The 13,049-nt window shown below is 47.4% G+C and overlaps 2 protein-coding genes across 2 annotated transcripts; both read left to right on the top strand.

Annotated features, from left to right (window-relative positions):
- Window positions 1-141: 141 nt before the first annotated feature.
- Window positions 142-6,384, top strand: LOC131204867 (uncharacterized). Its single transcript, XM_058196491.1, has 7 exons — window positions 142-183; window positions 1,198-1,399; window positions 2,656-2,782; window positions 2,870-2,975; window positions 4,902-4,968; window positions 5,252-5,337; window positions 5,773-6,384. Exons 1-7 carry the CDS (start codon window positions 142-144, stop codon window positions 6,037-6,039), a joined length of 897 nt encoding a protein of 298 aa, XP_058052474.1. The 3' UTR covers window positions 6,040-6,384.
- Window positions 6,385-10,198: 3,814 nt separating this feature from the next.
- On the top strand, window positions 10,199-12,727 carry OVOL3 (ovo like zinc finger 3). The gene is made up of 4 exons (XM_058196490.1): window positions 10,199-10,301; window positions 10,908-11,056; window positions 11,728-11,953; window positions 12,444-12,727. The coding sequence occupies exons 1-4, from the start codon at window positions 10,199-10,201 to the stop codon at window positions 12,725-12,727; spliced, it is 762 nt and encodes a 253-aa protein (XP_058052473.1).
- The last annotated feature ends 322 nt before the right edge of the window (window positions 12,728-13,049 follow it).

Raw genomic sequence — 13,049 nt, 5'->3', positions numbered from 1 at the left:
AACTCCCACAATTCCCTGAGACATTGCTAAGAATTCTGGGAGCTGGCCCACCTTTCTGGAGGTTGCCAGGTTGAGGAAGGCGATCTGAAAGCCGACCGTAGAAGAGAAATCGTGTTTTCTGTGCCAATGATGGATTAACACATGAGTGAAATGCGACTGGTTCAAGGCAGTTCGCTTGAACCAGTATTAAAAAAAATGCTTTAAAACAGGGGTCTCCAACCTTGGTCCCTTTAAGACTTGTGGACTTCAACTCCCAGAGTCTGGGAGTTGAAGTCCACAAGTCTTAAAGGGACCAAGGTTGGAGATCCCTGCTTTAAAAAGTAAAAAAATAGGTTCCGACAATCAGCTGTGCCATGCGATGGTCAGAACTTCTTTTTTTTTTTACTTTTTAAAGCATTTTTTTTACTACTTATTGCCCGAACCGGTATTTTTGTGTAAAGTGTGATAGTTTGTTTTTGAGCTCTCTGTGACTCCGTGAGGTCCAGCTGCTTTTGCATTGTGTGCGAGTCAGTTGTGTAGCTTTTGTGTTATTTTTGTGTAAAGTATGATAGTTGGTTTTCCCAGTCACATGGCCACCAAGCCACGCCCATCCAGTCACATGCCCCCGAAGCGACGCCCACAGAACAGGTAGGGAAATTTTTTGAATTTCACCACTGGATGAGCACCAAGCCTCCGTCGGTCTTGTCCTCTCTGCTCGGAAACAAGTGGGAGAAAGAGGAGGAGAACTGAGTTGCCATCCGTCCCCAAAAGGGTGAGGGACAAGGAAGAGCAAGGGGACATTTCACAGTCTCTCCTGACGGAGGAGGAGGAGGAAGGCGGCTGGCAGGAGGAATACGGATAGTCCTTGACTTACAACATTTCACTTAGTGACTGTTTGAAATTTCTGCAACACTGAAAGAAGTGACTTACGACCGTTTTTTACACTTACAACCGTTGCAGCATCCCCGGGGTCACGTGATCGAAATTCAGACACTTGACAACTGACTCGTGTTTGTGACGGTTGCCGTGTCCCAGGGTCACGTGATCCCCTTTTGCAACCTTCTGACAAGGAAAGTCAGTGGGGAAGCCAGAGTCCCTTAACAATCGTACTTAACCACTGTGGGAAGAAAAGTAAAAACTCACTGAACAAATGTCTCATTTAGCTACAGAAATGTTGGGCTCAATTGTGGCCGTAACTCGAGGACTACCTGAGTTAAGGAAGAGTTGCTTGAAACGGGGGCTAGGAACCCTCCCCCACCCTCCCATCAGCTGAGCCTCCCCTTTGTTTTCCGCCCTGCAGAGGCCGAGGGGGCCAACCTGGGGGAGACCTTCTCCCAGAACGGGTTGCTGCCCCAGACGCCGGAGCAGGAAAGATACCTCAAGAATCACTTTGAAACTCTGGCCGGGGACTCCCTTGAAGGTAACGTGGAGACGGTCTCTGCCAGGCGCAAGAAATCAGGAGCCGGGATAGAGTTCCAAAGCACCGTAACTTTATTTCATGCTACCTGCGCACAGGAATAGTTCCTACTTAGGGTCAAGGCTGGTAATTGGTACCAGAGAAGAATTTAAATTTTCTAAGGTGGTGTTGTGACTCCGGCCCCCGAGCCTGTCCTCATGGAGGAGGGTGACTCGGAGCGTGAGGAAGAGGCGCCGACAAGGCCTCCCTCTCCAGGTCCCTCCTTCCTGGCAACGCCTCAAGTGCCGGTGGAAAGCCAGGAAGAAGGCGTGTCAGAGCCCCCACAGAACAGTTGGGGGGGTTAGGACATAAGTCTGTTACTGGGGCATAGGGACTCCAAACTGTTGATGCGTTTGAACCCGTGCTTCGTCTCAGCCTGGTCGTCTCCTACAGAGAGGGATTTTAAGCATGGAATTGTGGGGTGAAGGGGTGACGAATGCAGCCAGCCCATTGGCTCATGGAGTCTGGGGCCGCTTCCAGGCCACTTGCCAGGATTCTCTTGTAGATCAGCTGCAGGTGCCATCCTTGCCAAAGTGCCACAGTGGCCTATAATTTCTAGGCCCACAAGCACGGCAAGGAATCCACACCATCCCCATTGGAAGCAGGACCCGGGAGCTGACATCTCCTACATACCCTTGGCCCCTTTCCAGAGTCAGAGGAGCCAAGCCAAGCCTCAAGAGCAAACTGGGGCAGCCCTCCCCCCTCAACTTCATGCCAGGTCTGGTGGCATCTTTTTTTCAGCTCACCTATGCTAAACAGCCAGTTTGCTTGTGGAGGAGGCAGTCCTGCAGGTACAAAATGCTCCCAGGCATTTCATTACCCAACTGGTTAACATCATCAGCAAACCCCACTGCCTATTTGCACTGATGATGTTGCCTAGTAGGGTAATGAAACTTCTGCAGAAAAGCAAGCAAGGTCAGAGAGCACCAAGGAACCCTCTTCCTCCTCCTCTCCATAAATCTTCTGTTCCCTAATTGGATTATGAAGCATCAGTACAAAAACCATCGAGCTCAGTGAGCACCAAGGACTCCATAGTTGTTGTCCTCCGCCCTCCTCTCCACAAACCCCCTCCCTTCTAGCACTGATGATGTTCCCTAGTTGGGTCATGAAACATTGGCAAGAAAACCAACAAGCTCAGAGAGCATCAAGAGCCCCTGAGCTACCAACGTTGTCTTCTATGGGCACTCGGACAAATTCTCTGCCTCCCTCTTTGTGTACAGAAAAATTTGACGGTTGTATAAGAGATCGGCAGCCTTTTGAAGACAGTGAGGACGGGGGAAGCCCACTTCTGAATCCTCGCCTGAGCATCTCCGCCAGGTTTCTCTCGCGCGCTCAGAAGAATTGCAGGTTGGCTGCTTCTGTTCACGTTGCCTCTCCGTTCGTGGGGAAGCCTCACCTGAAAACCTGCTTTGAGCACGGCTCTCTTCCACACAGATTTGCGGCTGCATCTTCCCCAAGAGTCTGTCCGTTGGCGCAGGCGGCCACTGCCGAGCACCTCTCGGAGGAGTGCATACCGCTCAGCGATTTCACGAAATTCAAGGCAAGTTCGTGCGGTGCAAATATTTTAACAGCCACCTACAAAATCACTGTGCAGCAATTAGATGGGTGGCATGTATTAATGGAACATGGCCTCTGCGGAGATTCTCAGTCATCCAGGTCACGGTTGGCCCAAAGGTGTTTTATCAAGAGGCAACCGGACTTTCTTGGTTTTTCCTTAAAGACGTTTCGCTTCTCATCCAAGAAGCTGAAGAACTGGTTGGTTGGTTGGTTGGCTTCTCCTTGGTTGAGAAGCGAAATGCCTTCAAAGGAAAACCAAAAGTCCAGTTGCCTCTTGAAAAAGCACCTTTGGGACAATGGAGCATGACGTTGCTGGCATTCCCTAGATTAATTCCTCAAATTCCAAATTAAATCTATTAATGGTGCTGGAAAAATTCTAGCTCTGCCTGAGATCTAAGAGTTTTTACCTTTTTTATTCAGAATGAGAGAAAACTCACTTAACGAATGTCTCAGCAACCGAAATGTTGGGCTCAGTTGTCGTAAAATGGGGCAAAACTCACTGAACAACTGTCTCATTCAGCCCGTCATGCCCCAGTGACTCTGAGATGGAAGACAAGCAGCTGACAGAGAGCTAGAGAGTGGCTCCATTGGCTGTGGAGGAAACTGGGGAAGGGCAAAGTCAGGCTGGGCAGAGCAGGGGAGAGGTAGAACAAGGGAGAGGGGGGGTTCAGATGAAGACCAAGGCCCACCCCCTCCTCATCCTAGGGCACGCAGGGAAGAACGCAGGAGAGAGCAATGTGGGTTGCGTGGCTTACGAGGGAGGAAAGGGCCCCGATTCCCTTCAGAAGCCACACCTGGGGATGGAGTTTAAAGGAGAGGCAGTTGGGTGGGGCGTTTGTCAGGAAGAAATGCTGAATTAATCTGGTGCTGAGAGTTGTGGCCTACATCCCTGGCGTTTCCTCCTGACTGAGTGAATTACTGCCGTGCTACTGTGTGCCTGTCTTGTCTTGCTGGGATTATTCTTCCCGTCTGGAACTCCTTGTCTTGCCCTGCTGGAGTGACTGATTGCAGCCATTCTGTTTACAGCGGTTGGGACTGGATTGTCTTCAGGTTTGTGGGAGAGCTTTTCTCCAGGCCGAGTTGGTGCCAATAAAGGGATTCATACCGGTTCTCTGGCTATGTTGTCTTCCTGCCACGCTCTGGGTCATCACATAGCCATTGAGCCAAAATTCTGGGGTGGTTGTAAGTTGAGGACTGTCTGTAGATGCCTTGCATTCTGACTCCCATGTCCGGGACGAAAGGGACTCCATCGTAAAATTTACCTGATTTGAGAACATTTTAACAATTGCGCTTTCCCCCCAAATATCAATGGGAAGGGTTTGGTGAGCGCTCTGGAGCCTCTCATCTCCTCTTATTTCTTCCTGCAGAAAAGCTGGTGGGTGATTTAGGACCAAGAAGGGGCTTGAAAGCCTGTTTCCAAACCTCTTGAAGTAATAAAATCAGTGGTGGAATAAGGAGCCCCATCCAACACTCCTTTTTTAAAAATATTTATAACAACTTTATTAATTTATGATATAACATGTTCAAAATAAATAAAAAAACAAAAAGAAGGAGAAATAGGGAGGGGAAGTGGGGAAGTGTGAAAAAGAAGGGGGGAAAATAAAGAAAAGGCGCGGACATCCGACTCCCTTTTGTGCAATAGAGTAGGGGAGTAACATCAAACCACCACAACTTTTTCGTTTTACCTAGTAGTATCTGTCTAATTGGTAAAGCCCAAAATCAAAGTTTCATTTTTTTTTCTACCTCAAGCACAAAGTCCAGAAGCGGTTTCTAGGTAGAAACAAGGGTATTTGTGTTTTTTGCCTCGATCAAAGCAATCACAACACTTCTGACTTGATAGGGAAACAAAGCTGCCGGCCTAGAACCTGCTCAGTTGCTATCTAACCTCTGTGAAATACCTGATTTTCAGAAACCTTCCCCAGAAATACACTCCGAGCTGAAAGGAAGCCTCGATGCCAAAACATCCTGTGTCTCAGGTAAGAATATTGGCCGAACAAACAGGTAGGTGGTTGGAGCAACCCTTTTTTCCTTTTCTTGGGATAAAATGGGGGTGGTCATTTCCCTTGTAGATGCCCTGCAAAGGAACAGCCAGCTGATAAGATCAGTTGGAGCTGTTTATCTGTCCCTTGAAAAGAATGCAGTCGGGGGCATTCCAGTCAGCTGGATTTTTGTCCTTTTCTTAGCCTTGGTAAATCTCCAAACAGGGGCATGTTTTTGTTGTTGTTGTTGTTATTTTTCCCCCTCTGTTCTCATTCTCAGAAGTTCAGGGCCTCGTCAGAAATTTTGAGGGGAGCTTGCAGAGCCTACGCCTCAAATTTCAAGAGACTTTGCAACTGTACGATAAGGTAAGGGGGTGACTCTGTGTTTTACAAAAAAGAAAAAAAAGGGAAGATGGGTTTTTACTTGGTGTGCTAGGTTACTAATGTGCTTTGTGCTACATCAGAGGGGTCCAACAGCCGGCTGAGGAATTCTGGGAGTTGGAAGTCCACAGGTCTTAAAGGGACCAAGGTTGGACACCTCTGTGTTATATTAGAAGATGCTACTTTTATCATCTCTGTCCATAAGGTGTGATCAAACAATGAAACATGGCAGCACCTGTTGAAAAAAATAGAGCTATTAACCTCATGGCCATCTTGACCACACCCTCCTCCTGTCCCTCACCCCAGTTACTTTGGGGTTTTCTTTTTTTTTAACGATGCCACGGGAAGAGAGGCAAGGAAGTCCTTGCTTCTCCTGGGGATAGGCAGATGGCCATGCCAGAAAGCCTTCCAATGTTTCAGGTGTTTTCTTGCACCGCTGGCACTGAGGAGGAGCTCGCCCATGTCCAGCACACGCTTTCTAGCACCTTCTGCTGGATGAAGAGCGAGCTGGCGACCAGAGAGAGCAAGGATAAGGCCGACGTCGCCACTGCCACCGACCCCTCGTCCTTCTGGCCGATCTGCTTCCAGGAAGGTGAGGCCTACGCACTCCTGGAGCATTACTCTGACTCTCTCCTGAACGCGGTTCAGAAGAAGCTGGAGGAGGCCCGGAAAACCAGCCTGCCTTGAAGGGCCCCGTTCCTGCCCTTCCGCACATTTTCTGCACAATGTCCGTTTCGGTGTGACTCCCGAGGAGCTGAGACGGTCCAACATGAGTACTGATTCACGGGTTGCCTTTTAGCACTTTGTTTGCATCCATAGGAAAAACTCAGAGGTTTGCCCAGAAACACTGACAATTTGAACACCACCTTTTATGGGAAAATATAATGCTTTTATAAGGGCAAGGAAAGACGAATAAAATTGAAAAGGGGCGTCTTGAAATTCTCCTGTGGTGCTGTTTTAAACTCTGGTTGCTGCTCGGCTTTGTAATGGTTTACTCTTTTTTTTTTTAAAGGTTTTAAATATAATAAAGTATTTTTGGATTTGAAAGGGGGGTGCAGACTGAATTTGTCATGCGTGAATCTCCGGGAGAGAATTTCTAGAGAGGCAGCTGTGCTTTCCTGTTCCAGCCGAGTTTCCTTGCCCCGTAAAAATTGACAAAATGATTGCGGCATCAATTTTAAATCAGTTTATGGTTCGTCATAATTGGCTTACTGGAAATTAAACAGGGGAGTTCCGTGTACAGGCTTATGTTTGTACAGGCCGTGTACAGCCGTGTACAGGCTTAGGCTGTTTTCCAGTAAAAGGCGTCAAAAAGCAAATTTTTATATTTCTCAACCTACTCACCAAACCAGAATTTTTTCTGATCCTTCCTTTTAGTTAATCTCTCACATGACACGTTTGTTTATTTTCCATGGATCTGGGCAGCCATCCGAAAGACTTGGCGTCTTCTCGTTTTCTCTTTACAGATAGTCTTGAATTTACGTTTGTTAGCTTTAACAATGGTTCGAATTAACTATGGCCTAAGAAAGGGTTTGTGATGGCCTATCAAGCACTTCCGGCTGTCGCAAATGCGTGCACACACACACACACACACAGACAATCATTCATGATTTCTGCGCTTGGCAACTTGTTCACACTTACAACCAGTTGCCTAGTGCCTCGCATTTGTGATTGCCATTTGCAATCATGTCTGCCAGTTTTCCCAGAGAGTCACTGGGGAAACCAACAGGGAAGGTTGCAAGCTCTTGCCGTCTGCCAAGAGCATTCCTTCTCATCTCTGGGGGAGCCGAAAGAGTTGCCTTCCAAAGGATTTCAGCTCTGTGCCTGCTGGGATTTTAACAAAGGGGAGCCAAATTCCAAATGGGATTTTCATCCCCTGAATAGAGAGACTACAGTAAAGTAAGGAGCATGGGCTGTCTCAGAGTTGGAGGAGACCCTGAAAAGCCCTCCACAGGCCACACACAAGTGAAATTTCAGGCTGAAAACCCTGCTTGGATTTGGCTGAAAACTGCCCACTGAAGGATTTCAGCTCCATACCTGCTGAAGTTCTTTGGACTTTTGACTAGGGAATTCTGGGAGTTGAAGTCCACACATTTCCATCTTGCAATGTTTGAGAAATGCTGCAATAGAGCTCAGGACGAGGAAGGATTGCATTCCTGCAGCCACTTGGTTCAAGGAAGAGTGGGTGGGTGGCTCCATGGGAAGCAAGGGGCCGGATTTAATACAGTACCGTACTCCTCAATTTACGACCACAATTGAACCCAACATTTCAGTTGCTCAGTGAGGCATTTAAGTGAGTTTTACCACCTTTCTAGCCACTGTTGTTAAGTGAATCATTGCAATTGTTAAGTTAGTAACACAATTGTTAAGTGAATCTGACTTCCCCATTGACTGCTTGTCAGAAGGTCGTAAAGGGATCATGTGACCTGGGGACACAGCAACTGTGATAAATATACAAACCTTCTGAATTTTGATTGTGTGACCACGGGAATGCTGCAAGGGTCATGACTGTGAAAAATGGTCTTTTTTTCAGGGCTGTTGTAGCCTTGAATGGTCACTAAAGGAAGTCTGGTAAGTTAAGGACGACCTGCCTTTCACCTATTTTCGATCCGGCTTGCAGGTAAATGTTTCCCAAAGCTCTGTCCACAAAACGGTTGCCCCAGCTGCAGGTGAGCCGTTTCCCGGGGTGGTTTGTTAATCAAAAAAAAAAAAAAAAGGATGCGCCCACTAAAATCACACAGCTCCAAAAACTGACTACGGAAACAGGTTTATTCAAATCGGAGCACTCAGCAAGACATGGAAATCTGGTGCTGTTTGAAAAGAGACCTGTTTGCTTTCAAGGGCAAAGCAGCAGGAAGAAAAATCTTGGGGACACAAGGCTCCCCAAATAACGACTCAACAACCCAGAGATCCATTGGATGAATAGAAATAGAATAGAAATAGAATTAGGAATAGGAATAGGAATAGGAATGGAATGGAATGGAATAGAATAGAATAGAATAGAATAGAATAGAATAGAATAGAATAGAATAGAATAGAATAGAATAGAATAGAATAGAATAGAATTTTTTATTGGCCAAGTGTGATTGGACACACAAGAATTTGTCTTGGTGCATACGCTCTCGGTGTACATAAAAGAAAAGATACGTTCGTCAAGAATCATAGGGTACAACACTTAATGATAGTCATGAGGAAACAATCAATATAATTCTTAAGGATACCAGCAACAAGGTTACAGTCATACAGTCATAAGTGGGAGGAGATGGGTGATGGGGACGACTAGAAGATTAATAGTAATGCAAACTTAGTAACTAGTTTGACAGTGTTGAGGGAATTATTTGTTTAGCAGAGTGATGGACTATAGATGGATAATATAGACCAGGGATCAGCAACCTATGCTCTGGAGCCGCATGTGGCTCTTTCACCCCTCTGCTGCAGCTCCGTCACTCAAAATATGCATCACAACCACCAATGTGTGTCACCCACCGGCATGAGATTCATTGAGCTTTTCAACCCCCAGTAGGCCCACCATGGATAAATTCAAGGAAAGAAAAGTTTCAGAAGAAAACAGAACGTTTAATTCAACTACATATGTTAGTTTTGTGGCCGCTCAAGAAATAGTCAGGCACGGGAAGGGTTTTGTGGCTCCCTGTGTTTTCTTTTCTGTGAGAAACGGGTCCAAATGGCTCTTTGAATGTTTTAGGTTGCAGACCCCTGATATAGACTGATCCAGTCCAGGGATCCCAATTTGATTTGCAAGCAAAATTTGGCTTCGTTTTTCCCCGATGGTTTGTCTTAAACTGAATTTTATTCCCAGCCCTGTAAAAAAGCGAGTGTGTGGCTAGGCTTAGCTAGATGACCCTTGAGGAAGAGGGTCCCTGGTGCATCCTTGGCTGGGGAATTCTGGGAGTTAAAGTCCACATGTCTTAAAGTTGCTAAGATTGACGAAGGCTGGAAATGCAAAGGTTAGGTCTCTGTTGCACATTGAATTATATTTCTGTGCTTAAGTCACTTTTTTTTTTACTATATTATCAAATGTTCTGGGTTTGAGGCTTTCCCTTGTCCAGCCTACCCTACCTCGCAGGATTGTTGTGTTGTTGGTGGCGGAAGGCTTAGCTGGTCTTCTCACGTTCTGATTTTTGTCGCTGCTTTTGAAGATAAGATGACCGGTGGCAGCCAGAAGGGTGGATAACTGACCTTAACTCTGCTCTCCAGAGTTAAATTGCAAAATTTGCATAGGTTGAATGCAAGCAGTTGTAGGTCTGTAATTAGAAGCACCCAATATGCAAAAGAGATGCCATGGGATATCCTCTCTCACACACACACCCCAATTTAGATGCAAATTGTCAGGATATCAAGAGTTGCTCATCGGAATTGTGTTGAGATTTTGGACTTTGCTGGATGATAGACTGTTGAGGCGGTCACTTCTGGAGGCCTTCCTATTCTTGTTGAGAGCTGGGGTTGGGGTTAGAGGCAGGAATTGGGGTCCCTGGTTTGGAAAGAAAAAAGCAATCGGTTGCATTTTTTAATCTATGGTTCATTGAAAAAGCTGGCTCTTCAAATTGTTTGAAATTATAGACAGGGAAGTAAGTTTGAATGGTAGATGTGGGGGTTGGACTAGAAGTCCTTCAAGGTCCCTTCTGACTCTGATATCCCGTTATTCTTTTACAAGAAGAAATAAGTTGATATGGAAGGACCTCCAGGTTTAGGAACAGGGGTGAGCACCATAAAAGATATTTTCTTCCTCCTGGAGATGCAGTGTCTACTTTGAGGACCTTCCATTGTTGGTCTTCACCACCTTGTTCAACGTTGATCCTGGGAGAAACCCAAACCCATCCAAACAGCTATGCCGAAGTCCTTTCTGATAAAACGTCGTAGATCAGCAGAGCTAGGAACACGGAATTGGGGGGAACTCTCTGACCGGCTCCGGGGGGACTCGTACGTACCAGGTAAGTGAACCTCCATGAATGGTGTCTTTCTGAGTTTTATGGTCGTGTTGGCTGAGCATCATGGGAATGAGGGACTCCCACCTCTGGAGGGCACCCAGTTGGGGAAGAACTGCCAGCAGGGAGAGGAAGAAGTGCGAGAGAATTTTCCTAGCAGATTCCTGGAGATCCTCTACAGGTTAGTCCTCGACTTAATGACCACAATTGAGTCCAAAATGTCCACTGCTAAGTGAGACATCTGTTAAGTGAGTATTGCCCCATTTTATGGCCTTTCTGGCCGCCGTTGTTCAGTGAATCACTGCAGCTCTTAAGCGAATTGGGCTCCCCCCCCCCGTTGACTTGGCTTGTCAGAAGGTCGCTAGAGGGGATCACGTGACCCCGGGAAGCTGTGACCGTCGTATATGTGAGTCAGTTGCCAAGCGCCTGAATTTTCATCACGTGACCATGGGGGATGCTGCAACGGTCGTCGGTGTCAAAAACGGTCATAAGTCCCTCTTTCCAGCGCCGTTCTAACGTTGGTCACTAGGCGAACTGTCGTAAGTTCAGGGCTCCCTGTATTTGCAAAAGTCACTAAATGTAGTGTCTTTATTGGCTCCCTCGATGTCTTAGAGACCAGAGCAGTCCCGGCTCTCGTTCACCCCACAATTCTCAGCCTCAGCAGCAGGAGCGAGTGGATTGGCAGAGACCCCCACCACCTGGTCCAAAACCCACTTTATTTGCCCTCACCTGCTGTGGGGAAGCATCTTCCGCAGAACAAGGTAAGGCCAGCCCAGAATGAAAAGCCCCCAGGAAAGCTGGATTGGAGACCTTAGCGAATTCCATAAATCAAGGGGGGCTCTTCACCAGTTGCCTGCCTGGTCTTAGCCCTGTCATTTCGGGGGTAGCCCAGCAAGAGAGTTCGGTGAGATTTTGATGGGGGCGGGCACTTGACTTTGCCTTCCCCCCGTTGGTTTGGGTAATTGAATTGCCTTTTGATCCTGGTTTGTTGCCCAGAGTTCTTTTAGTCGATGTGGTGGGAGGCATATATATTTGGAGAGGAAGGGAAGGAAGGGGAGAAAAAGGGAAAGGAGAAAAGGGAAGGAAGGAAGAAAGAAAGGGAGGGAGGGAGGTGAAAAAGGGAAATAAGAGGGAAGGAGGGGAAAAAGGAAATGTGAAAAGGAAGGCAGGAAGGGGAAGGAGAAAAAGGGAAGGGAGGGAGGAAGGAAGGATGGTGAAAAAGAGAAATGAGAAAAGGGAGGGAGGGAGGTGAAAAAGGGAAGAAGAGGGTGGGAAGAAGGGAGGGAGGGAGGAATTTGGCCAATGGTGCAGGAAGCAAAGACCAATATCTAGAGGACTACAGATTCTCCATTCAAAGCCCACCATTCTCACACACAAATCCTGATTGCCCAGATCTGTATTTTTTATCAACCTGGTTTGTAAGGTAAATTAGTCTGGGTCTGTATCATGTGCCACTCCTCCCTCCTCTTTGCAGGGCAGGGGTCTCCCCCTGCAGGTGGGCTTCCAGTGCTCCGTCTGCAGCAAACGCTTCCCGCTGCAGCGCATGCTGAACCGCCACAGCAAAAGCCACAGCCCTGTCAAGAAGCACCTGTGCCACTATTGCAGCAAAGGTTTCAATGACACCTTCGACCTCAAGAGGCACCTGAGGACGCACACAGGTGAGGGCCAGCAGGCCCACCGGAGAGGGAAACAGATTGACGTCTGCTATGGCCAAATCCTCCACTTACAAACATTCATTTAGCGACCGTTCCAAGTGGCTGGCCCACTAAAAAAAAAAAAGTGGTTTATAACTGGTGGTCACACGACACTGGGGGGCAGAATTTCCCCCACTAAGCAAGGCAGTTGTTTATCCAGCTATGCCTGATTTCACAACTGGTTTTTTTGCTGTGGTTGTTAAGCGAATCATGGCAGTCACATGGTCGTTAAGCAAATCCATCTTCTCCGATTCACTTTCCTTATTGGAAAGTTGCAACGGTCAGAAGCACCTGCCAGTTGCCAAAGGTTCAAATTTGGAACGTGTGACTTTTGGGGAAGGTTGTAAATGCGAGACACGAGCCCTTTTTTTTTCAGGGCCAACTTTGAAAGGTCGCTATGCAAACGGTTGTAAATCGAGGACCTTTGCAAACTCCCACCTGTTGCTGCCTGCAGGCATCCGTCCATACCGCTGTTGCCTCTGCGACAAAGGCTTCACCCAGCGCTGCTCCCTGGAGTCTCACCTGAAGAAAATCCACTGCGTCCCCCAGACCTACGGCTACCGGGAACGCCGGGAAAAGCTCTTTGTGTGCGAGCACTGCGGCTTTACCTGCGGCACCAGCGACGAGTACTACAGGCATACACGCCGGGGCCACTCCGCAGGGCTCCACCTGGGGGAAGACTTCCCCAAGCCTGGACCAGCAGCTTTTCTGCCTCAATTGCACCTTCTACTCGGATAGATGCCAAAGCAGGCAGCTGTGTGTTTTGGGTTGTTGTTTTTTTAAAAAAAATACAGGTAGTCCTCAACTTACAACTGTTCGTTTAGTGACTAAAGTTACAATGATGCTGAGAAAAAATGACTTATGAGTGTTTTCACACTTACGACTGTCGCAGTATTCCTGTGGTCATGTGACCAAAACTCGGCCGCCTGGCAACTGACTCGCATTTATGATGGTCGTGGCGTCCTGGGGTCACGTGATTCCCCTTTGGCAACCTTCTGTCAAGTGAAGTCAATGGGGGAGCCAGATTTGCATAATGACCACATGATTCACTTAACGGCTG

The sequence above is a fragment of the Ahaetulla prasina genome, chromosome 10 (assembly GCF_028640845.1).
Source record: "Ahaetulla prasina isolate Xishuangbanna chromosome 10, ASM2864084v1, whole genome shotgun sequence".
Taxonomy (NCBI): Eukaryota; Metazoa; Chordata; class Lepidosauria; order Squamata; family Colubridae; genus Ahaetulla; species Ahaetulla prasina.
This window is presented reverse-complemented; position numbering and strand designations above follow the sequence as displayed.